The sequence below is a fragment of the Wasmannia auropunctata genome, unplaced genomic scaffold, assembly GCF_000956235.1.
Source record: "Wasmannia auropunctata unplaced genomic scaffold, wasmannia.A_1.0 LD336106.1, whole genome shotgun sequence".
NCBI classification, from domain to species: Eukaryota; Metazoa; Arthropoda; class Insecta; order Hymenoptera; family Formicidae; genus Wasmannia; species Wasmannia auropunctata.
The window spans coordinates 7036638-7060586 of NW_012026784.1; the positions used below are offsets into that span (position 1 = coordinate 7036638).

Genomic DNA, 23949 nt, shown 5'->3' on the forward strand with positions numbered 1-23949 from the left:
GGAGGGGGGTGAGTATAGATGTTTGGATCCAAATCTCGGTAAATCCGGAGACTTTAAAGTTTAAAGCGCTCGTTTTTCGAACATTTCCAGCGTCCGAAGGGCCAGCGAGGCGAGAGTGGCGCATGTGCGCGCACGTGGGAGTTCATTGCGCGTTGATTCGTGGGCTGTCTGGCCTGACGTCACGTGGTTAGAGCGCTGTACGCCGTGTGAAGTCGTCCGCGAGTACCGCGACTCCCCCGGCCACCGTTGGCCAGTGTCGCCTCGTACATTGTCGGGTGAAAGTCGTCGGTCTCGTGCGCCCTGGGTGTTGACCGAAAGCCGCCGCAATCAGTTCCCGTCGCCGCCGATCGCTACTCCAGCGAACATTTTCGCGTTGGAGCAGTGCACTTAAAGCCGCCAAAATTTTACGAAGAAAGAAGTATGAGTATTAACTCCAGTCTGTCGTTAAGTAATAGTGAAAGTAGTAAAAAGCCGATAATGCCGAGTTTAATTTCCAGTAATTGGTGAGTAGCCCCGTCGAGCGCGGAGTACACGTAACTGCGCCATTTTTGCCCTCGCCTTCCCTGCGAGTCGCCATCTTGCAACCATCGTGTCCTGATCCCGTGTTTTTTTAATTTTTTTTTCTCTCCCGTTCCCTTCCGTCAAGCCCCTTTTTGTCATCCTCGCTCATCACCTCCCGCTCACCCCCTGTTTGTAAACTGTCCGCTCCCGCGCCGTGTAATCGTCGTCGTCATTGCGTTTCTCTTTGTCAGGCGGATCGAAATACGAGACTGCCTGTGCGTGGCATTGTCGGCCACGATCGCCGATGTTATCGAGTTCGCTGGAAAGAATGCGGCTGGATGATATGACGCGAGATCGTTATTCGAGCCCGTCCGTGCCGTGACGGGACGTCTCTCGAGACGCGATCGACGATCGGCCACGTGACCGCGAAGCGAACTCGTCTAAAAAATCTATTCCGCGTATTTACGGTACTCACTTGTCAGCCAGGCTCAGCGGCGTTGCCTCATCAGCTGTTCCGTTAGACGATCGGCTGACCATACCTGCCTGGTTTTTTAACGGCACGACGCGTAAACGCCTGCCCGAAACCGATCCTCTTCAAACCGACGTCACGTCCCGTCTAAATATTTTGCAATCGCGCTCACAAGGGGAAAATGAAAACTCCTGACTATCGATGTCGACACGTGGTGTCAATAGAAAATGTACGTACATATCGGTTTGCGACAGTCGTGCGAAACTCTCGAAATATAGATTCCCGGAACGAGCCGACCATCTCTCACCTCACCCTCCTTCGCTCGCGACCTTCAACTCTCCGGGCAGCCTCGTGTAAAACCAGGGCATATACGTGGGACAGGGAGCGGGATTTAATCCGGGATTTTCAGACTACGGACGGGGTGCTTAGTCCGTATCCGATTTAAGATCTTATCAAGATCTCGAGCCAGTAATTATTTCATTGGCTGAATCTCAAGATTACTTAAGACAATCTTGTGATGATAAATGAAATAAAGCCTTAGGCCAATAGAACAATCTTAGAATAATAAAACCTTCTGTCGACAATGCTAGAAATCGCTCCCGAGATCGCGGACGGAGAAATTATTGACCGATCGCATTGACCAATTGGCCGAATTGTTCGAATGCGATTTGTTATATTCTTCGTCCAAGACGTTCCATCGAATGGCGATTTGTTAAATTCTCCGTCCAAGACGTTCCATCGATCTCGGAACGATTTCTAGAATCGTCGGCTCGCACGAGGCTCTAGATCGGAATTAAAACTTTTAGACATGAAACTATATCCTACGAGTCGACATTCTCCCACGGAGCCACACACGTCACCCTACACGCATCACCTTTTTCTTTATTGATCTATATCAGATTGTTAAAGATATCGCTTCGAAATGCTCTAGCTATCTAATCTAGAAACAATCCTGTTGATTCTAAAACAGCTTATCTGAATAAAAGCGTGTGTGTCACACCGAGCGTACCGTTTGGTCAATCGACGCACAATCGTGGAACTTTCCATATTTCGAACACCGATGACCTAACGGGCGGTTTTTTGATTAAATTTAACGTGAAAACGGCTGACCAGAAACGTATAGAAACTTTCCGTCGGTAATGTTTCCTCGCGATTAATTTTACGGATCTCGTCACTGTTTCCATTATCAGACGGCATTTAATCGGCTTCGAAATCGCGCAGCCAAATGCGAGATACGCATCATCCTCAAAAGTGATGAAACAAAGTCCGTAAACAAAGAGTACAGGCAACATTTCGCGTCGTTTGCTTCACTTTATCAACTATCTAATCGGCAATCTGAAACTTTTTTCTTTTAAGAGAAATGAATGAAATGTATTGACGTAAAACACGTTTAGATTTGCAGTCTCATTAATCTCATTATTTACAATTTTCGAAACGTAATTGCTTGAATCATTCGCGTGTATACTTCTTAATTCAAATATATGCACTGTGATTTATGAATTGTACACCGTATATATGATAATTTAATTACAAACTATATAGGAACATTCTTATATAGACCGTATGTGTCACCTCACTTACCATCTGCTCTTTGTTACAGCAGAGCTCACATGTTAGTTGTGTAATAATTAGCTCCGACGTAATAGTTTAGCAACGATGATTAGGCGTGATGTAACGATTTCTTCGAATGCTCTCGTGGAAAAAACAGATGTACGCGGTCTGCATTCTGAATTTTTCCAACAGTTTTACTCGTGCTCCTTTAGCCAGAAGAGCGAATATTTCGTACGTGTAGCGGATATTCGAGAGTGTGATATTCGACTTACTATGTAAAATGCAGGAAGTATCGGGAAAATTTTAAAAGAAGGATAAGAACGTTCACAATTACTTGTAAAAAAAAAAAAGGTTTTTATTGTGTGAGATAAGAGAGCTCTATAGATATCGTTAATGAGGAAAATAACGAGGATGATCGATATATCTGTGATTCACACTCCCTTAGCGGTTTACGCGATCGTGTGTTCACTTTGCGTGAAACGGGCAATGCGCCGTTAGAGCAGCGACATTGGCTTTGTGCTTTCTTTTACAACGTCACGTTTGCCTCGTGCCTCCGGTGCCAATCGATATGCGACCCAGCAATGTGCCGCTTTATCTCACGGTTACATCTTCCGCGAGCGAAACGTGATTTCCGTCAGCTGCTTCGAATTTATTGACGATTGTCCTAAATCCGACGATACTGAAACGAGTAAAGAGAGGAACGCGCGACGAGTCGCGTTCGCTCGAGCGTATTTCTCGAAGGCGATAAATAACGCGCACGTGATTCTCACTACGAAATCATATCCGTCGTATCGCGACACCCCGTCATATGCGAACAATGGATAAAGTTCTATCTCGCAACTTCCTACATTTTGCTTACTTGATAAAAAGAATTATTATTAGATATTCCGCATCATGAAGCTCGCGCATTTATGCCCTTCTTAAAAGGCTTCAATAATTAAAAAAAAAAATTTCTTTAAAAAAATAAAATAAATAAACGAAATTACTAAATCCGCATATTCGATTACGCCATACTTATTTTTCGTCCTTATTGAGAAATTATTTAACGATTTTAAAAATTTGGAAGATTCTTTCGTGATATTCGTTACATTTTGTGTTTTTAATACAGATAATTTATAATCGTACTTTGTACTCGAAGTATCGTAATCTATTTTCGGCTGCATTATCATCGCTCTCAACTCTACGTGATAAGGAAAATTTATTTCTTGATAATCGTAGAGTGTTAACAGCTTTTGCGCAATTATGTCAACGTCAATTACCATATATCTTACCATATATATTTATTTCATTACAGTATTTCTTTACAGTTTACATAATCCGAATAGACAGCAAATAAGACAATTAGACCGTAATTAAGGAATGAGTCATTTCTCGTGCAATAACACATACATATTTAATTAACAAACAATGATGCCATATAAACTTTGAAATATTCGCATCCATATTATTTTCGGGTCTTTTATTTTATATTATATTGCAAATAGATTTTAATTTATTACTCGTTGAAATAAACGCGATGATTACTTTTGATGTTGTAATCTCATTATCAGTGACCAATTCTTGGACGAGAATCTCCGCTTCTAAAGTCCACTTTTTCAAGTTAATCAGTTTAAAACAACGGATGCAGACCTTTTTGATTAATACGCATTGTAACGTTTCTTCGTGCGACGTATCCGCTTTAAGATGAGTCGCTACGCTAAACGGCTGACTGCGAGTAACAGTCGAAGACACTTTGTCCCGTGGAAGAGTACAATTGGATGATAAGCTGGAGGCGTGTACGCCTCTAATTAAATTTGCCAATCGGTTCCGAGAAACTTCCAGAACGATTAATAAAACGCGAGCTCGTGCAGGAACGCGCAAGGTCGCGTTGCTGCACGAAGTATATCCGCGGGGCACGAAGGCGAAAAAATTATTCTGGAATTAGTTTGATTTCGTCATCGTGCACGATTTCATGCACGCGAAATATGAACGTATGTCGTTTCTTTTCTCTCGAATTAGATATCGAAGAAATCGAGTAGGCATGTTCTTTTATCACAATCTCACATATCGCAGAGCGAACGATGAATATTATCTCCGATATATTAAACCGTTTAAACGTAAATAGATGACCTATTGTCACGTTCCGCGTACATCGATAACATTTGAACTTGGAAATGGCTTCTAATCATATCTCCGATTTCCGCTAGAGACCTCAATGTATACGCTTGATTACTAATTATAATGGACGGCTCTATAAAATTTACTTGTTACGTAATTTTTTTTAATCGGAGATCATGCACGATATCGCTGCTGGAACGCACTCGATTTTTGTCGTTTATAAGTCTCACAGCGCTAATTATATAACGGAGATAAATAGGGAAATCGCGGTTTGTTAGTTAAATCTTCTTGTATCTTCTTGATATTGCCAATACGGACAGTATCTGTCATCGATATTTTTTTTTAATCCTCGTTTAAAATCGTAATCTTGCGTGATATGCCACGTGATTGCAATCGCTGTTGTAAATATTGACATAAGGAAAATATCTCGAATATTGATACACTGAAATGCTATCTCTTTCATTCTGATAAATTACCGCGAATTATCGTTATTCAAAACATAAGATATGGCTATCGCATAAATATTCTTACGCCATTGTTTGAGGCGACATGTTAATGTGTAATGGTTATAAGATGTAGATCCCTATTAATATTATTACTTTTAAATAACCTGTTTGCCTTAATTGCTGCGCACGCATACATACATATATATATATATATATATATATATATATATATATATATACATACATACGCGCAAGCGCAGTAGCAATATATTTATAAATTGCGCATGTCGCATAACTTAATCTCATTTACAATGTGTTGCAGGTATACATTTACACGTTTTACGTAAGCCTGATATTTCCTAATGTCAAGGCGAAAACTGCGAGGCAAAACTGTAGAACATTAAGCGTAGAATGTCCGGCCAAAAGCGCTGTAGATGCAAAAGCAAACCGACCGGTCACACACACACACACATCTCTCTGTTTCTTTCTCTCCTCTCCTTCTCTGCCTGCAACGCGCAAAACACGCATTATTTGTTTGGCGGAGCGCCCATTTGAATGACGTCGCGGCCCAATACGCGGCTCAACAATACCCGGCCCGGTAATAACACGCGTGTACCTTATAAATCGCGGACGTCGGTTGCCTGGTGCGGTAGTCGCTCATTTTCCCTTCGACCGTGGATTTCGCGTTTTCCCCGAACGGCTTGGCCGCGGTAGACGAGACTCGACGGGACGTCGTATCGTCATATCGACGGAAACTCCCTACCGCGTTCGCTATATCTCGCTGAAATTTCCACACTCAAAATGCCAAGGTAGACAACATATCTTATCTAGGTTTCTTTTATCCGCACATTCTCGAGACAATCTCGAGGCAAAAACGGCGTGTTGATCGATGACACACGCCGACGATGACAGGCCAGCTGCGTATTTCGATCACCTGTTATTAATAAACGTTTAATAAGATTATAGATACACCGCGATTTGCGGTATATCTAGCCCGCGCGATAAGCCGATTGATTATCCTTGGCCTGGAGCACAGAGCAAAATGCATCCTGAAATTACATAAGCACTCCATCGAGAATTTCAAGATTCTTGGCAGTACCTATACCCAATGTGTTTATGCTCCGAATACGTCAGCTTCTCTTTAAAGAACAACACCTTGCCACGTGACGTCCGTCGGACGTTCATACATTCGCTGAAAAAAACAAATATTTGCTTATCGATTTTAATAATTTACCTTTTTTTTTCCTCTATCGCAATCCTCAATCATGCTTTGCACGTCCTTGAACATCAATAAGTTATAAATAGATAGCGCTGTTTATTTATTAAAAAAATGATAAATTCTCTTTAAATGTATTGTCGACATAAGATTTATATAGAATTTTTGTTTCTAAAAATTAAAATGTATATTGCAGTGAAATGTCTAGTAAATGCATGGACGAGAGCCTAGAGGAAGGCTCCAGGCTGCAACAGCACTACTGTATAACGCTGGGCGTGGGGCCTCTGTGGTGGTCCTGATGTGCCCCATGCCGCATTGTCTGTATCTACAGTCAACACAGAGAGCCGCGGCGTGGGGATCAAGCAGAGTCAGCTCTCTGTGAGCTCCCACATTGTGCAAGTACGTACATATACTTTTCACAAGTTTAAAAGGAGATCCTCGGAAACGATAACTCACTTACGACTGCGAAATAAATATTGGATGAGGGCCAAATTTCTAATTCTCCGCATTTTTCTTTGTCCGACGTACAGGAGGATGAATTATTGAAAGCTGTGAGAAGCAACGAACCATTGCGTCTAACGTTCACTCTTCACTTGACCGAGAGTACATCCGTCGAGTGGGAGACCGTAGCATGGCGCCGCTGTCTATACATTCGCGTACCAAGCTGCCTTCTGCCCGAAGGATCAAAAGAGGGCTTTGTCTCTCTCCTAGAATACGCCGAGGAAACACTGCGCTGCACCAATATCATTGTCTGCCTTCGCAAAGATAGATCGGACCGAGGTACTTGTCGCTTGCCGTTCTTCGGCACGAACGTTGAAGACTTTTGCGTCGACGCGAAAGACTCACCGTCTAAATCGTTCTGTTGTTATGGTCTAGCAATGCTGGTTCGTACCTTCATGTTCTTGGGTTTCACGGTCCTGCCGCCAACTCATGCCTTGGTACCGCCAGGCAGTGACGCTGGCAATCTCTACATGCTCTATGCCATCGAGTAATCGGCAAGCGGTTCTGCCTCTCTCAAATTTAACGCGCAGGTATTGATTCGAGCGAAGAGATAACTGAGTTTCTCAGCTCTGCGAGTTTCTTTGCTACATGATTATTTAATCAACTCGTTTTTCGTTCGCTAATCACTTTCTCCTCGCTTTCTTATGAATTTACGATGATATGATTTCAGATAATTAATTTTGTATTTTGTTATATTTTTTTATTACAGGTACTACCATATTATCAGGTCTAAGGTAAAAATTTGAAAAGAGGGACAATTGGACAATTCTGGGAAACGGCATATATTTTTCTTTTATATTTTAAGTTTTATTATGTATATATAATTTGCGTTCTCTTATTTGTTGCAAATTGAGAGAGTCGTAAATTTCGAAAAGAATTTATGAAACGATTATATCAAGTGCAGAAAAACCTCGGCGTTAAATTGAAGAGGCTTGAGAAAACAAAAAAAAAATTATAGTCGCGAATACGTAGAACGCGTACATAAAAGGCTTTCAATGGGTATATCGATTCATTCTCTTGAACACAATGTTAATAACTCTTATAAGAGCATATAAACTGCTGACAAAGCTTCCCACGTGAAAGAATTTGACGGAATCTGTAGTCGTATTGAACAACTGAACACGGCGACCAACTGTCAAATTTTAGAGAAAATTTATTATCGATATATCTCAATGTTAATTGTGGCAGATTGGGTATCACCGCGTTTTTCTCCGTAATACATGTATAAGTACATTTGCTTATTTTTAAGTATTATCAATATGTATAATCTAGACATTCTAGACTTTAATATCTGTTATGTAAGTACCAGTAAAATTTAATAAGTTATGATCGTTTCTGTCATCTAAAAACGACATCATTTGTAAACTTAATTGACTGATATTCTTTACGAAATGTGCAATTATCTTTCTATTATACTAGTTTTGTGAATAATTCATGTTTCCGTTCATGAAGTACAAAGAAATTGCGTCAAACATCAAGTAAAAATAGAACAAAATTTTCGTGTCCGAGTTTGATTTTTCGTAGAATCTGAACCTTTGTAAAAAGATTTTTCCAACAAAATGTATTTTAATAAATTGATTACTAATTAACTGAAGACTGTGCTTGCTACATCAGTAGCAGCACAGATTTGCAAATTTGACACTATGTATCAAAAACATCATGATTATTATAACGCTGATAATCGGACACGAGGAATAAAAACATTTCGCACACATATTTTCCTCAAAGAATTTAAAATTGAAAGGTACTGAATCATTATAAATCTTATTTATCGTTATGTATAAGCACTATATCTTATTTTTTTTTATAGTACATTCTTAGGTGATAGTATATCTAAGTAATAGTATATTTGGTAATTCCCAATCAGTTAACATTGAAGAGATCTTGCTAATAAATGCGTTCTTTAGTGTTGACTTGATAACAGACAACGTGAAAAAAATATAAAAATGCAAAAAAAAAATGAAAAATGTATCAGAAAAAAAAAACAAAAAAATGTTAATAGCTTATTAGGAATATAGATAAAGATAAGTACAGAGTGACGGACTATTGTATGTTAACTTCACGCAAATAATTATCGATTTGCCTCAAGTTTTTAAATTGAACAATTCCGTGCATTTTATCCCGTCAGTTAGTATTATATATTCGTACCTCTGACCATACATATGAACACATACACACGTCCGCACATACACACACATGACACACACATACACAAAAGTGAATATGTATGCTACGTTTCTTATTCATACATGAAAACATATAATTGCTAAATAAACATTTAATAAAACTCACTATATTGTTACTTTTTACTTACCAAATCTACTGTGGAATTTTATTTAATTAAACGATAAACTCAAGTGATAAAAATAAAATGCGGAATACGCAAGTGCTTTTATTTAATACAAAAACTGTTCACAAAACGCATTATTGAAACATTATTAATTAAATATAACTATAGTATAACGACTTCTAACGTAATGAAATTGATTGTAAATATATATAGGTCATTTGTGCAAAAAATATTGCCGCAAGTGTTGAAATTTGGCATAATATATAATTTTATTAGCATCAATATACAAAACAATATGATCTTGCTTAATTTAAGTAGATAAACTACATAATTCAATATATTTGATACTTTCGAAACAAAAATTAAAAGTTAAATGTTTACTATGTTTACTATTATGCTGTCGTTTACATTTTTCGTTGATTCAAAATTTCAGATGTAGTAGAATCGCCAATTCATGTTTTAATATTCATATGTATATAAAAAAAAAGTTAGATGCGTTATACATCTCTTTCAAAATTTGATGTCTATTTATATATGTTATTCATCACAAAAGCGGTATTTCTTGTTTTTTGTTGCATCTAATTGCGTGGATTGGATTTCTCGTTTGCATCAGATTCCTACAATCAAAAACAAAGAATGAGAAAAATAAAAAGTATTATACAAAAATATGTCGTACCTCAGATACGGTTCTCGGAACTAATCCTAAACTATCGAGCATACCAGATGATGCCGATTCTTTAACGAAACGTGCCGACATTTTTTTACACTTTATCAAGTGTCTCGCTGCAACGTAAAATCATTTGAAATTAAGCGACTGATATAATACCGAATATATATTACATTCTTTTTCACAACTAATATACCTAATCGATTGCCATCAATCGACGTGTATCCACATGAGCATTGCAGTTTCTTATCTAGCGGGATATTAACTAAAGGAGATGGCACGATCAGACTGGTTTTCGGTCTTTCATTATGAATTTGTTGTTGATGTTCTTGGAATGCGCGCCAACAACACGTCACATAACGGCACTGTTGACATCGTTGCTCACCTCTGTGTGTCAATTTACGTTATTCAAGAATGCTGATTTTAAGATCAATATACTTTTTAGGACAATATACTTACGGATAATGTTCATATTCGTCAATATCTTCTTCACATTCTTGGCAGGATAAATATTTGACGGAAGTGTTCACCATAATTGGTCTAGTATTCCACCTTTGTATTTTTTCATCTGGTGGTAATTCGGGTTGAGGACTATCTACAGAAAATCGTGTCGTCTCCAGTATGTCTTTCGTGACCATTATACCACTATTGCCGGCAGAATATGGTACCGCTTCTGTATATTCATTTTGCAAGCAAACAAAAATTGCAATTTTTTCATATAATATCAATCGTATCAAATCGTATTTTAAAAAATTAACAAATGACACAATCGATATGAAATACATATGTAAATTTTAAATTTTGATTAATTTTTTACCTATATAAATTCTAATATCCTACGAGCTCCAAACATCAGCGGATATACGTAAGAATATATAGGTCAATATCTTTTTTATATATAGCTTAAATTTGAATATAATATGAATATATTTGATTATACATATAAAATATATATTTACTTGAATTACAAACGTAGTCGTGCAACTTCCGCTGATGCAGTGCTAAGGAACTCTTTTGGTTAAACCAGAGACAGCATCTTGAACATTTGTTGCCTTTTCCTTGATCCCTTCTTACGATGTGCCTTTGCATATGCGACAAGTAAGCGTAAACGTTGGATGCGTTCGGATTGCCCTCGTTCACAAATTGTATCACCTTTTTGAAATAGTAAAGTCACATTAATCCACATTGATATAACCATAGACTTATGAGATCTTATAAGTCTATGGATATAACAATGAGAATTACATCCGTATTTTTCTTTTCTTACTTTAAGACAGTACGGACATTGCAATCCTTCGCCCTTTTCGTGGATTTTATAATAATGATCTATAACATCTTTATGACTGGATGTACGATAGCCGCAACTTTCGCACTGATACGGCATTTCGGAAGGATAATGCATCAACGACAAGTGATCGATTAACGATTTGCTCTTTCCTGAACGAGAAACGTGTACAAATTCGATTACCTCCCGTTATATTTACTTATCTTATTTATCTTCGTAATTACGGATTGCAAATTGGTTTGAAAATATTAGCTCACCGTATTTCTCCTCGCAAATAGCGCATACTACCATGATGCTATCGGAATGACCGAAATTACTGTGTGTTTCCGACACATGAGTACGCAACTGATGCTGGGACGAAAGCGGGGTGCAACAGTATCGGCATACCGACAATTCCAATTGACCCGGTACTTGCGGTGGTACATGACTAACCATATGCTCCATCACTTCGGTATTAGATCTCATTACTGTCGTGCAGAGGAAGCACTAAACCCCAAAAAAATATATATCAGACGTAATAAAATATGCTGATAATATGATATAAAAATTTTTAACAAACCTTGAAATATAAAGAAATCTTAGGTTCCTTTACGATCAGGTTCTTATCGCCTTCCATTGTAGCATAATATAATTCTTGGAGCTGAATTTGTTCTTTCTCGCTTTTATTTTCATCCTTATTACTCTTATCAATTACTGCTCTTTTTACTTCGTGTTCCGGAGTTGTCACGGGATGAATTCGTTTTCTTCCTCGGCGCACAACTTTTGTCGCAGTAGTCTCGGAGGTTTTCTGGGATGATGCTACATCAGCTGAATCTTTTGAGGATGACTCAGCTACCGGAATGGAATAAGACCAGTCTTTAAATGGATTAGCAGCGACCTTTGACAGGCGATCTAATAAAGATTCATCTGGAAAGATATACAATCTTTTTACTCGATAATCCAAGATTGAATACGCGTGCAATCAGAAATTGTTACATTCTTATCATGTCATCGGTGACATTTTTCACTCACAGGATTCGATTCTAGTTTGTTCCGCAATATGTTTAATAATATTGTCAAACGCACGCTCCGCTGTAGCGCCATACATCTCCCTCCATATTAATTCATCTAAGAACTGTTGTATCATTTGCCTACTGAGCAAACTCAATGTGTTCTGAAACATTCTCGGCACAATTTTTCTGAGATACTCCATGATATGGTAATTGCTCATGACACTTCTAGCGCTCTGCTCGGAAAATGCAGACTGCGTGACGTGATTATAGCCCATATCTTGCAACGTGCTCTTGTCGACAGTGTAGTCGGTCATTATTTTGGAGTCTGTATGGACCCATTCTTTCAGTGGGTGTAGAATATTGTTAAACCGTCTTTTAAACGATCTATCACCGTCCTGTATCGGCTCACAGGCGCGCAATCGTATGTCCAACGTGGAAGGATCTAGAACGCCGAGAACCTCGACTTTCACCTAAACCACGAGAGCCGAAAATTCGTCATTATCTAAATTTTCATCCTAGAAATGAGAATATCAAAATATTTTTCACCTGTCGCAAATGTCCGTCTTGCGATGTCGTGCCTAAACTAATCACACCGACTTGTATCACTGAATTTTTACCGCCCATCTTACGACTTTTGTCCCACACCGCCGCTGTGCAAATGCTACGTAGATTTGTATAAAAGTTCTTTAGGTATATATTGGAAACTTTCACCCAGGAGACTACGTTTTGCACGTTAGTTTGACACGCCCAGTGATAAATCAATTTTAACAAGACCGTAGGCGTGTAGTGGGCTCCTTGGAAAATGGAACCGGAAAAAACGGAGACGAATCTGTCGGGACAACAACTGGAAATCCAAACGTAACCGCCGGAGTAGGGAAACGTTCCCTGATCACTGTACATTCCTAATTTGAGTTTAAGCCTCTGATAGCCTGGGCCGTGCTGCAAACAGTATTGCTCCGATTTTACTAACCCTTGCTGTATCAGCCATTCGGCGAATTTTGTGGCGGAATACATGAGAACATTCTTAACTTTGGCATCTAAAAGATTTCGGTTATTAATACACATTTGATGTTGCATTATTTGTATGTTGGTTGACAAAGTAAAAAAAAAAAGAATATACCTAATGCTTGTCTTTCTTTTTGTGCAACTTGCGGCTGAAGGTCTTTGATACGTAAATTTGGTCGTGCTACTACTACCAAGGATGGGAAGGTTCGGCCGCCAGTTGTTTTGTTAAATGTAAATTCTCTGCCGTCAGGCTGATTCTTCTTGGCTTCGTCCATCTGTTCGCTTACTATAAAAAAATATTTCGTAATGAGTAAAATAATTATCCAAGATATTAACATTTCTAAAAATAATATTACATTGCTTCCGGTTTTAACCTGTATTTTTGCTGCCGATGGCTATTCCACCTATACTAGTGTGTTCTGTAGGTTTGACAGTCGATTGATTCACTGCCTGTTTATTGATAGACTTTACTCTGAGATTTGACACACCCTGAGAGGTAGTAGCTGAGGAACCTATATTAATTTTATTAGTTATAATTTTCTGTCTTAGCTTCCTTTTCTTTCCCCTTCTATCTACGAATTAATTTAAAAAATACTACATTACCCTTACTTGATGTGACCTGCGTCGATGGAGGCTTTGATTTCACGCGACTAACTGTGGGTGCAGGCTGTAAGAATGAAAAACAATATATGCATTTATTAATTACTAATTAATTGGTGCAGAAATTCTGTAACTTCTAATTGTAAAAATCATACCTCTTCTATAATATCAGGTTGCTGCACTTGAAGAACCTTTGACCTACGGCCAGATCTGGTGTATTTAAACTGTAAAGATATTAATACGTTTAAAATAAAAAAATATTAATGTGTAATTATTGTTAAAGATCTACTACTTTTAATAAAGGAAATACAAATAGAATTGTACATTCTCTTGTTGAGGTTGTGCCACAGTCGAAGCCGCAGATGTGGTTGTAGTAGTTGTACCTGAAACTGTATTTAAGGCAATTTTACTTCACAATATTTAATATATTTAAGTAACTTTCGATATATATTCTAATATAAATAACAAATAGTTCATTACCTTGAGTCTTGCTAACAGGTCCCAAAATAACTCCCATACGCGGATCAACTACCAGTTGGATATTCCCCTGAGTTACTCCACTTGTGTTACCAATATTCAATTTAATTGGTGCTGCATTCTTGTTTGATTGGGCCTAAAAAGTAAAAAGAAAACATTATGATTCTGTACCAAAAAATTATGTAGATATAAATTTGTTTTCCATTATAAAGTTTACACTAAAATACTTACGACATTTAAAATCTGAGCGTTGTTCGGAACTACTGCTGGCGTCGGCGCTGACGCTGGTGTAGGCCTGCAATATTAATAAATTACGTAATAATTACATTTGACACTATTTCTTCATTCTACGATTAGATACCTACAATGTATACTGATAACCACTGACATTCCCCGCTTGGCACACCACTTTACCTCCGTCTTTAACCAATTCTTCCAAGATACCTGCAACCTGGTAGCAGAAGGATCGATGTATAATACATGTTCATGTTACGTAAAAAAGAAAAAAGATTGACAGGTAAAATATTGACAAGTAATTTACTCTATCACAATCCTCTTTGAGCTTCGTTCTTAGCTTCTTCTGCGCTTCGCTTAGGGGCTCCTCGGTACACTCCAAATTCAACGTCATGTTGACCGGACGAGTGTTCAAGACGGAGCGCGAAAATATCCGTACTTTCGGCATTTTGTCCATATATGCTTGCGTGAAGAATCATGGGCATGAAACGTGCGATTAAATCAAAGCCGACTTGTTACGCATCTCGTAAACGATGAATTTTACTGGAAATTAGAAAAGTAGGAATAAACAAAAACAAAAGTATGAATCCTCTTTAACTTAGAGATTACTGCAAATCGCTTGTTACAATGTCAATTATCCGTAGAAGGTATGCAGATTGTACACGGATTGAATTGGTCCCCACTATCGGCTCCTCGACGTCGCTATGTCTGTTCCAAAAAGAACATTCGGCCGATTGGGAAGCGCTGATGGGGAGGGCGCCGTTCCGGATTCCAGATCGTCGCGTGTCCCCGGCTACTGGCCTTACCTATCGTTTCAGCCGGCTTGCGGACAAGAGCGACAAGTTTCTCAATACATCCGGCAAAAATCCGCCGACTCACACGGAGCTAGTCAAACAACACGTAACCTAACCGCGCTGGAGAACCAGGCGGCAAAAACCTCGACGGCACTCGACGCTCGCAAATACGATCCTCGCGTCCTCGTGCCGAGCGCGGCAACTTTTAGCAACAATTCGCGCAGATATTTTACATCACGAACGGTCGATCATATCACGTTCTACAGTTATCTCTGAATTTATATTTATAATTACGTGCACAAAATTGCGAACACGTTGTGAATCTTCAATTTTATTTTATGATGGACGCAATTTACACACACGCACGCACGCACGCAGCAAACGCGAAAAACATAAAACATCGAAGAATTATACATACATTTCCGGATTTATATGAATAGATATGAATAAAATATGATTGATAATAAATGAAGACTATACATATAAACCGTGTTTAAATAAACAACATTTATGTTTCTTTAATAACGCAATGATTTTTTTCGAAAGATCATATAAAAAAATTATCCGATATAATTACAAGATTACAAACAATAATTTATATTTCGTAAGATTAAATGTATGTTGCATTATGCAATTCTGCGTAACCACTTGTCAAGCTCTTCGGTGTCGACTGACGCTTCAGGATCTTTATTAAAAACGTACGATTCCGCAAAATCAATTCGCGAGTCCAAATGTGAGAATTCAAAGTGCTGTCCCTGTTTCCCAAGGAAGACGTTGTTCGACGACGCGTCGGTGGCCTCCAATTGACTAGTCTTTGTCATTCGCAGCAGATTCAGCTCCTTCTCTAATAGCGTTTTTATCACCGCGCATCCCTTAGCCATAGTTTGATCCTGCTTGTTGCACAATATGAGAACGGGAACGTTCTTCTGTATATCGGAATCTGACAATAAATTGTACAGATATCTGCAGAGAATTATTAATCAAATAAATTTTTTGGAACTTAATTGAAATTTATATTAAATTTGTACAAAATATTCCTGTCAAGAGGTTTCATTTAAATTCCTATACTTACTCAACCACATCATTTCATTTTAATTCATTTTTTTTTAAATTTCATTTAAATTCCTATACTTACTCAGCCACATCTCTGATCTCCTTCTGAATAGTCACCGAATCGATCACGTAAACCAGACCTTTGACAGATGATTTGTACTTGTCAAAGTACTTGCCACGCAGTCGTTCGTCTCCAGGAATATCCACTATCCTCAAGGAACTCTAAGCAAATGTTTTTTATGAGAACAATTATGGTAGATAAATTAATAATTATAGATCTAATCTATCATAAAATATTGCTTAAATCTTACATTATTGACCATGATGTTTCCTACATTTTCCTTAACAGATGTGTACGTCTTGACAAATTTGGAGCCTACTAATCTCGCATAGATCACAGTTTTTCCACCGTCACTGAGGCCCGTCAAAAGAATACTGTGGCCTGCAGATTTCCTCTTACGCCAGAATACAAATAAAGCTGTACGAATTAATTTAATTAAAGTAGCAACATTATATGTAAGAGAATAATAATGTAATGTCATATGTAAGCAAATAATTCAAGCTTAAAAAAGAATTTCCTCCCTAACACATTAATCAAGTTAATATTATTCGAAAGACAAATCGTATTTTTAAAGTTAAAGTATTAGATTAAAGAAAGTTTTCATTTAAGTTAAAGTATTAGACTAAAGAAAGTTTTCATTTAAGTTAAAGTATTAGATTAAAAAAAGTTTTCATTTAAGTTAAAGTATTAGATTAAAGAAAGTTTTCATTTAAGTTAAAGTATTAGATTAAAAAAAGTTTTCATTTAAATTAAAAAAGAAAGTTAAAAAAATTAGAATATACTTTTCACAAGTTAAAAAAACTAGTCATAGTAATTTTAAAGATACCAAAAAACATATTGAATATATAAAATAAATTCATAGAATGAGAGCAGAATAATCTCAACACTTAATAAATAAACATGCAGTTTACCTAACACTATAAGAGCAAACGCAGCGGCCAGTAAGGCCAGATGTAGCGACTGCGAGCTGCCATCTCCTTCCAGGAACGATTTTATGGATTTTTTCATAATCCTGATTCGTGATTTTCTCAAATCCTACAATCTCACGTGGACATATGCCGATCATACCAGATCTTGTCAGAGGTTATACACGAACGTGTATACCGCAGTACCGGGAGAAAAGTGTAATCAGAGAGGATCCCTCTGATTTCACGATGCTATAAACTGCGACATCTGTGAGGGCCGAACTGTGAACGCATTTATCGAAAAAATTTACCCGTGAGACTTATATCGACACAACAATTTATCAATTGCTAATACAGATCTCGAAAGGATTTTATCGCATGGTAACAAATACACGAGTGGAATTTGTTGAAGTTTGAACAGAAGTTTGGACGAGTTCCGTAAAGATGTCGCTGTTTAGACCGAATTATGCTCCTAAGGCAGCGCCTCCCCTCCACTCGCGGTATGGCGCTATACTTTACGGCCTTTACGCTACTAGTTCGCCGCACGTAACGCGCGTTTAAATTTTTCGTCGAAATAAAGTATATTTCCTAACCTGTAACGAGCATCGTCCGCGTCGCACGCAATGCAACAGGTGAGCCTCGCGTTTCGCGATTGTTTACCCATCTCAAGCGCGTCGCGGGTGCAACGAAGGAAACGACTAATCGCGGGATCGTGATTAGACACGATTTCCCAATCAACTCCGTTTTCACTCGAGGCCACGAAACGGCCGAGCAATAATGGCGCGATTCGCCCGGTGAGTAAATTCGCTTGTCGTAATTTTGCAAATAACGCATCAATATTGATAAGAGTCCGATATTGATAGACGCGACAAGATAGAGTCGCGTTCTCGTACGAGAAAGAAGGTACGAGAAAGAAGGTCGAAAATCGAACTTGCCGATGTCGATTTCCATTCTGATTCGGGTAAACGCAGCGAAAAGATCTGGGATCGTACCGACGATTCGTGATAAATATATCGGCGAGCAGGCGAAAATCCGCAACGGATAGCTCGCCGCGGGCGTCACGCGCGGAATGCGCTGTCTGATCTTTCTCCTCTTTTACAGGTCGTTCGTGTCGTTTCTCGAGCACGACGGAGATCCCTCCTGAGGCATCCCTCGCGCGCATGCATCCATCCCGATCGAAGGGACGCGGAAACCGAGCTCCGCGCGCGCTCGCGTTTCCGTGCGGACGCGCGGCGAACGAGGAAGAGGGTCCGGCCGGCGCAACGCGGGCGCGCCTCTCCGTCGACTCCGTCACGTCCGTCGTATCCGTGAATTTATTGCACGCCGGCCGCGGAGATGCACATCCGACATCCGGACATTTCGGATCCAATCCGCGAACCGACTCGCCGCTGCGAAACGCCTTTTCTCTCGGGATAGCGTCCTGTCCGTCAGTCCTGTCCTCCGTCCTGTGGCTCGTCGAGACATTCGGCTCTCCACATCGATTATCCCTGTCCCTGGAGGCTCCAACGTGCACGATCACCGCTCGACGGTGAGTCGAACCTTCCTCAATTTATCTCTCGGCGTTTTAAACCGTAAAAGGCTGCAGAGAAGAGGAGTCTTGTCTCGCTGTACTTATAATAAGTACAGTGTAGATCCTCGAGGACCGACTTGTCTTCTCTTTCGTACACGTTGTATATATAATTTTTATAGTTTTTCTCTTTGCTTCCGATATGGGAAAACTTGCTCTCCACGTCGTTGTCCTAAGAAGTGACGTAAATTATTTAATTAATTTTGCAATGGAATTCTTTTTTCTCTTACTGGTATATTCTCTACAGCCTTTTGCGCAAGCCATTTACGAAGTAATTCTAATCGACATAAAACGCTGATAAGCTGTCAATGTCGCGCGCTGCAGCGCGACACAGCATCGTAGCGCGCGGCCAAGATATTTTTTTTTATGTAATAACACGTCCCAAGGAGCCGCCATAAATTCACCGGCACGTTCTTAATTACGCTTCTTGCGCCGATCCTTCTCTTATTAAGCATGTATCAATTATCGGGTGGCACGATCGCGGGGCCCTCTCTTTCTCTTAACGCGGCACGAGAAGATGATAGGTTCCGGAGATGTTCAAGAAGAGCGTCCTCTGCCCTCGTTACTGATCCTCGTTTATATCGTGAACGCGGAGCGATATCCGGCGCGCGTCATTTAGTCCCGATTCCGGCGGTGTAATCAAAGGGATGTACGGGCAGGGTCTTGCGCGTTCCCAAAAAATAATCGTGTCGATTGCGGCGCTGAATCCTCGGCCGAAACGTTATTTACGGGCGATCGAATCGCGACGGCTGCCCTTTCCGCCACTTGGAACGAGAGGGGCACGAAGGGAAGAGAGAGAGAGCAGAAGGAGGAGAAACGATCGATTAAGCATCGAAGTGCGCTCGCACTTTCTCCGATCGCAGTTCCGCGGGAGGGAGCGTAGAAATGGAGACACGGATCGGCGGTCCGGATTACCGTAAAGGCCGGGAACTCGATCTCGCGGTAGGTGCAGGGGAGGAAACCGCGGTAAAAAAAGGAGGGCGGTGTGATAAAGAGCGGGCAAAAAAGGGCGCCATCGGGGCCGGACGCAGGGTCCGGGTTTCGAGTCCACACCCGAGGTAGAATACGGTCGCGCGAGTTTCTTGCGACGACGGGACGAGAGCAGACCCGCAAAAAAGGACCGCCCCGACTGTGCGCTCGCGCGCTTGCGCGCACGTACGGACGCGCAGAAATCTGCAATTATATCGCAAAAAAAGGGAGCGGCGATGTCGCGGGGCAAACTCTGCTTCCTGGCCCGTAAACAATGTCGCCAAATAAGTCGCCGGACATAAATTTCTCCGCGCGCTCGCGTTCTCGATTCTCTCGTGCACGAGGGATATTCTCCCCCGTATTATAGGTTCTAAAACGTACGATAAAAGAAAAAAGCCGATCGATCGCCAAACTTTTTATTCTTGATATTTTCGGATCCGGCACGCTGATACGATAATTTTTTTGCCGTCGCGCCGTCGAGATTGATGCCCGATATTGAATGTATATATTCAGGTTGATATTATGGTATAAGCCAAACGAGACTCGTCCGATAGCCGTTTCGCGGAGAAGTATAAATCTTACAGGACGGGCGAGAAAGAGAGCGGGGTTCGCTTGAGCCTCCGCGACGCGTTTTTAAATTGCTAAATTAGAGAAAATTTATCAATTTTCGCAGGGAGGGACGTACCGCTCGTGTGTAATCGGTATATCGCGGGAAGTTATGACGGGTAAAATATAACACCTCTGTGAAACACGTGGTGTACACGTCTATAATTATATATAATTTATATCCCGCGCCGTTCTTTTTCTCTCACCTTGCGAAATTCACTTTGAGATTGGAAAGATTTCGATCGTGTGCAGATAGCGAAAGAATCCCTCGTCGTTTAAAAGAGTAGCAAAGTGGCATTTGGCCCTCGTAATTTCTCGCACGACGGGCCCCCCCGATTTAATCCGGGCGATTTAGCGACTCTCGCGAGATCCAAGTGAAAGAGAGAAAGAGAGGGTGAGAAAGGGGGATGAAACATACCGCCCATTCGACTCGGAGCGGATGGGAGCACTTGCCGCGTTAACGCTTCGCAAGTAATTACTATGGTCCGGCTAATCTGATCGGATTAATTTTTGCCGGATTCGGCCACGTTCCGTGCGCGGCGGCGATTACATCGAACGGCCACGTTCGCGCTCTCGCACCTGTGGGGTTAACACCGCTAATGGATTCCCCGGATCGCATAATTATGGGGTGCGAAACGCGAGTCTCTTTCTCTCTCGCGCGCCGTATTGCGGCCACGCTTCGATCTTCACGTCTCTCCCTTTCGGACGGGAAGTAATTGCACCGCGTGCTGTACTTATCTCGCGACAGTGATCTTCAAATTTTTCATGTGACAGCATCTGTTTTCTTCTGAAGAAAATAATAAGTGTAAACGATAAAAACTGTATTGATAACAATTCTTTCTTTTGCATTCTAAGTGAATTAGAGTTGAAAAGAGAAACGGATATTGTCTGTCAGGCGCGGGAAGTTAATAATTTTCTCGCGGTACCGTAATTCTTGTCGCTCAAAAATTCGTTCTATTAGCGAGGCAGGTATCGGGGTTAAAGATGAAAATACATCGTTAATCAGATAAGCGACCACGAATACGAAGTATGACAGGTATGGCGGGAATATCTTGCCGACCCGCTTTGAGTACAAGGTGGAGAAAAAGTATCGAGTATAATGTTTGACTTGATAAAAAATTGGCAAGAGTAAGTCTCTATTTATAAAACATGATACTTGAACAGTTGCTCTGAGAAAGATGTACATAAACGTACATTTTTTTCGAATTTGTATGAAAAATTTATCGAATTACGTTCTAATAACGTTCAAACACTGGACGTAAGATCTGTATCATTTTTTCGTGATTGTACAAAAAACCGTGATTTTTTTGTACGATGCTTCAACTGAATTAAGGCATCGTATATTTTAAGACGTGTATTTCTATGGTACATTTTGGATCGTACTTTATTCAACGCGCCGTTGAAGAGCAAAACTCTTATACCGAGACTGATTATTCGTCATGGAGAGGATCGCGAGATTTCTGCAATGTGCACTCGACGAACATCAAACTGCTGCCCGGAGAGGCGATCCTTTGAGAGACGTCCCTCTTCTCTACCCCGTCTTTGTGAGCCGCGGCTAAAAGCACGGGCATATAAAGAGTCAACTTTGTAACAGAACCGATCATAAAGGTAACATCCCCGTATGTATCTTTTCTCCCGTATAGGCATCAGGAGCGTAAATCTCCGTCGTATGAATAACGGCTTCTGACGGCGGCCCTCGCGAGAACAAAGTCGGGGGGCCCATTAAAACGCGCACAAAGTAGCTTCTTGCGAACGCACATTGCTGCCGCTGCCCGTCCCGCTAATAAAACGTTACAAATTCGTCGCATGGGGGGGTAGTTTATGGCACGCGTGAAGCCTTCATCGTGAGGAATCGTCTCGCGGACGCGATTTACGTCCTGTGAGCGCAGTGGCGGATTAAGGCATTTAGAAGCCTTAGGTGTAAACTTTTTTTTGGGGACCCCCTCTATCTAACAAAGATACTAATAAAAACTTAAAATAAAAAATGTTTCTCAGGAACAACGTTCAATATTTATCATTTTAAGTTAATAATGATTAATATGTTTTAATGATAGCGAGCCGAACTTTAGCATTTTCGAAATTAGAAATCCCTGCTTTTTGCATCTTCAGCGAAAACACCACTGTCCGGATTTTCATCCCTGCATGTTCCCCGCTTTTGTGCGCTATACGCGCGTCTCGCTCTGGTTCGCCGCGTTAACGACCGTCACGTTGCCGATCGGCGAATCGATTTAAAGAGGAACCTTTTTTTTGTGGAAGAAGAGATCGAGATTCAGAGCAGTCATATGGAATTTTATTCGTAGGGTTTTACCGTGCCCTTCGTCTCAGACGTCTATTTGCAGATAACGCGATTATACGATAGCAGTGTCTTCTTTATGCAGTTCGAATATCCGGTATATGCGACGATCACTTCTCTGAACTTCTCTCTTTGTGTTTAATACGGGTATACGACCCCATCGTCATCTTTTCGCCGCGCCATCAATGTCCTGAATAATAAAACGGCAAGGGAAGTTACAAATTGTACTTTAACAGTCCTCTTGGACGTAACAGTCACGAGATGCTTTATTCGATTATAAATTCCATCGGCGGTCTTTCTCCGAGCAGCGACACTTCAAATCGTTCGGCACCTATATCGACAGTTTTTTCTTTGGAGTACGTTCGAATCGTATTTATTGTCATATATTTATGTGCTCCATTTTCGTTTCATAATTTTTTACATTGTGCTTGTTATTATACAATTCCATATGCATCAAGAATTTAAAAATAATTACCATTATATTAATTAAAGTTATATAATTAAATTATTGATATATTTTATGCTTTGTATATAAGAAATATTCAATTTGTATTTAAGACATCAACATTTGTTTATCTTACTGTATATACAGCTCTTCCTTATCTTTATCATAAACTATTGGAAACGCGCGACACCCGCATAAAAAAAAATGTGATGAATGGCTACACCGCGATGTTCGAAGAATAGGCCTTAACCTTTTCACGAACGTTGCCCGATTTTTGGACGTTCCACGTGGAATCGGTGCGTCGTATGGGGAAAAAAATCATCCGATTCAATCGGACGGATGGGGTAAACGCGCGGACAAAGGCGCCATTGTGCGTCAAATTTTTATAAGGAGTCTCGAGACTCTCCATTGTGCGAAAATTGAGGGCTTACGCGTCGCGGGAATTGCGGAGGTGGAAAAAGACGGTGAAACGGGTTTCTGGAGCCTAAGACTCTAAAAGAATTGATCTCTCTACGGTTTGGTGCTCTTTCAGTGGAGGAGCACTTTTTACGCCACATCTGTCTTCTTACTGTCCATCTGTAAGTTTAACGTTATATCAGAAATGAATCAAACGGATACTTTATGAGAACATATACAGGGATAAGTTAAAATAATCTCGCGCGTATCGCGATTTTTTAAGATTATAAATTGGAATTCCGATTTCTCTAGAGCTAGAGATAAAATTACAAAAAAATAGTGGCTATTTTCAAAAATCGCTATTTTTGCCTCCATATCTCTAATTGTATTCGCAAATGTGACCATATATCCCCTAGGAATCAAAGCTCTGAGTGGTTTAAAATTCAACAGTGTTTTATATGTTGCGTTTGTGTGTACGGGAAATCCATTTAGCAGATCATTATGTTTCTCCGTCACTCGTATTATATGA

At 40.1% G+C, this 23949-nt stretch overlaps 3 protein-coding genes across 5 annotated transcripts; 1 reads left to right on the top strand and 2 right to left on the bottom strand.

Moving 5' to 3' along the window:
- Window positions 1-6547: 6547 nt before the first annotated feature.
- LOC105455460 (ornithine decarboxylase antizyme 1) lies at window positions 6548-9072 on the top strand (the record flags this gene model as incomplete). The annotated part of the gene is made up of 4 exons (XM_011698794.1): window positions 6548-6679; window positions 6811-7060; window positions 7157-7311; window positions 7491-9072. Coding segments are annotated over 3 exons (498 nt in total), but the record flags the coding sequence as incomplete, so codon positions are not given.
- An 81-nt stretch (window positions 9073-9153) lies between these two features.
- Window positions 9154-15257, bottom strand: LOC105455472. Of its 3 annotated transcripts, none has more exons than XM_011698839.1 (20): window positions 14958-15257; window positions 14639-14874; window positions 14463-14548; window positions 14329-14392; window positions 14101-14233; window positions 13945-14009; window positions 13776-13844; window positions 13630-13687; window positions 13395-13532; window positions 13136-13306; window positions 12562-13052; window positions 12035-12485; window positions 11583-11929; window positions 11281-11509; window positions 11006-11175; window positions 10698-10890; window positions 10198-10411; window positions 9935-10125; window positions 9748-9854; window positions 9154-9688 (listed from the first exon to the last, which is right to left on the bottom strand). In XM_011698839.1, the coding sequence occupies exons 2-20, from the start codon at window positions 14786-14788 to the stop codon at window positions 9650-9652; spliced, it is 3366 nt and encodes a 1121-aa protein (XP_011697141.1). In that variant the 5' UTR covers window positions 14789-14874; window positions 14958-15257; the 3' UTR covers window positions 9154-9649. The 3 variants fall into 3 exon arrangements, with proteins under 3 accessions (XP_011697141.1, XP_011697131.1, XP_011697150.1); XM_011698829.1 differs by having other exon boundaries at window positions 13624-13687; XM_011698848.1 differs by having other exon boundaries at window positions 9596-9688; window positions 9792-9854; window positions 13624-13687.
- Window positions 15258-15698: 441 nt separating this feature from the next.
- Window positions 15699-17373, bottom strand: LOC105455488 (signal recognition particle receptor subunit beta). Its single transcript, XM_011698860.1, has 4 exons — window positions 17151-17373; window positions 16490-16656; window positions 16261-16400; window positions 15699-16088 (listed from the first exon to the last, which is right to left on the bottom strand). Exons 1-4 carry the CDS (start codon window positions 17245-17247, stop codon window positions 15752-15754), a joined length of 741 nt encoding a protein of 246 aa, XP_011697162.1. The 5' UTR covers window positions 17248-17373; the 3' UTR covers window positions 15699-15751.
- Window positions 17374-23949: the final 6576 nt, after the last annotated feature.

Coding starts and splice junctions, on each gene's coding strand:
- LOC105455472 (XM_011698829.1), bottom strand. CDS start 14,788: ATGGACAAAATGCCGAAAGTACGGATATTTTCGCGCTCCGTCTTGAAC. Junction 13,688..13,775: donor AACCTGATATTATAGAAGAG/GTATGATTTTTA, acceptor TCATTCTTACAG/CCTGCACCCACAGTTAGTCG. Junction 11,510..11,582: donor AGATTTCTTTATATTTCAAG/GTTTGTTAAAAA, acceptor TTTGGGGTTTAG/TGCTTCCTCTGCACGACAGT.
- LOC105455488 (XM_011698860.1), bottom strand. CDS start 17,247: ATGAAAAAATCCATAAAATCGTTCCTGGAAGGAGATGGCAGCTCGCAG. Junction 16,401..16,489: donor GAAACATCATGGTCAATAAT/GTAAGATTTAAG, acceptor ACATTTGCTTAG/AGTTCCTTGAGGATAGTGGA. Junction 16,089..16,260: donor GAGATCAGAGATGTGGCTGA/GTAAGTATAGGA, acceptor AATTCTCTGCAG/ATATCTGTACAATTTATTGT.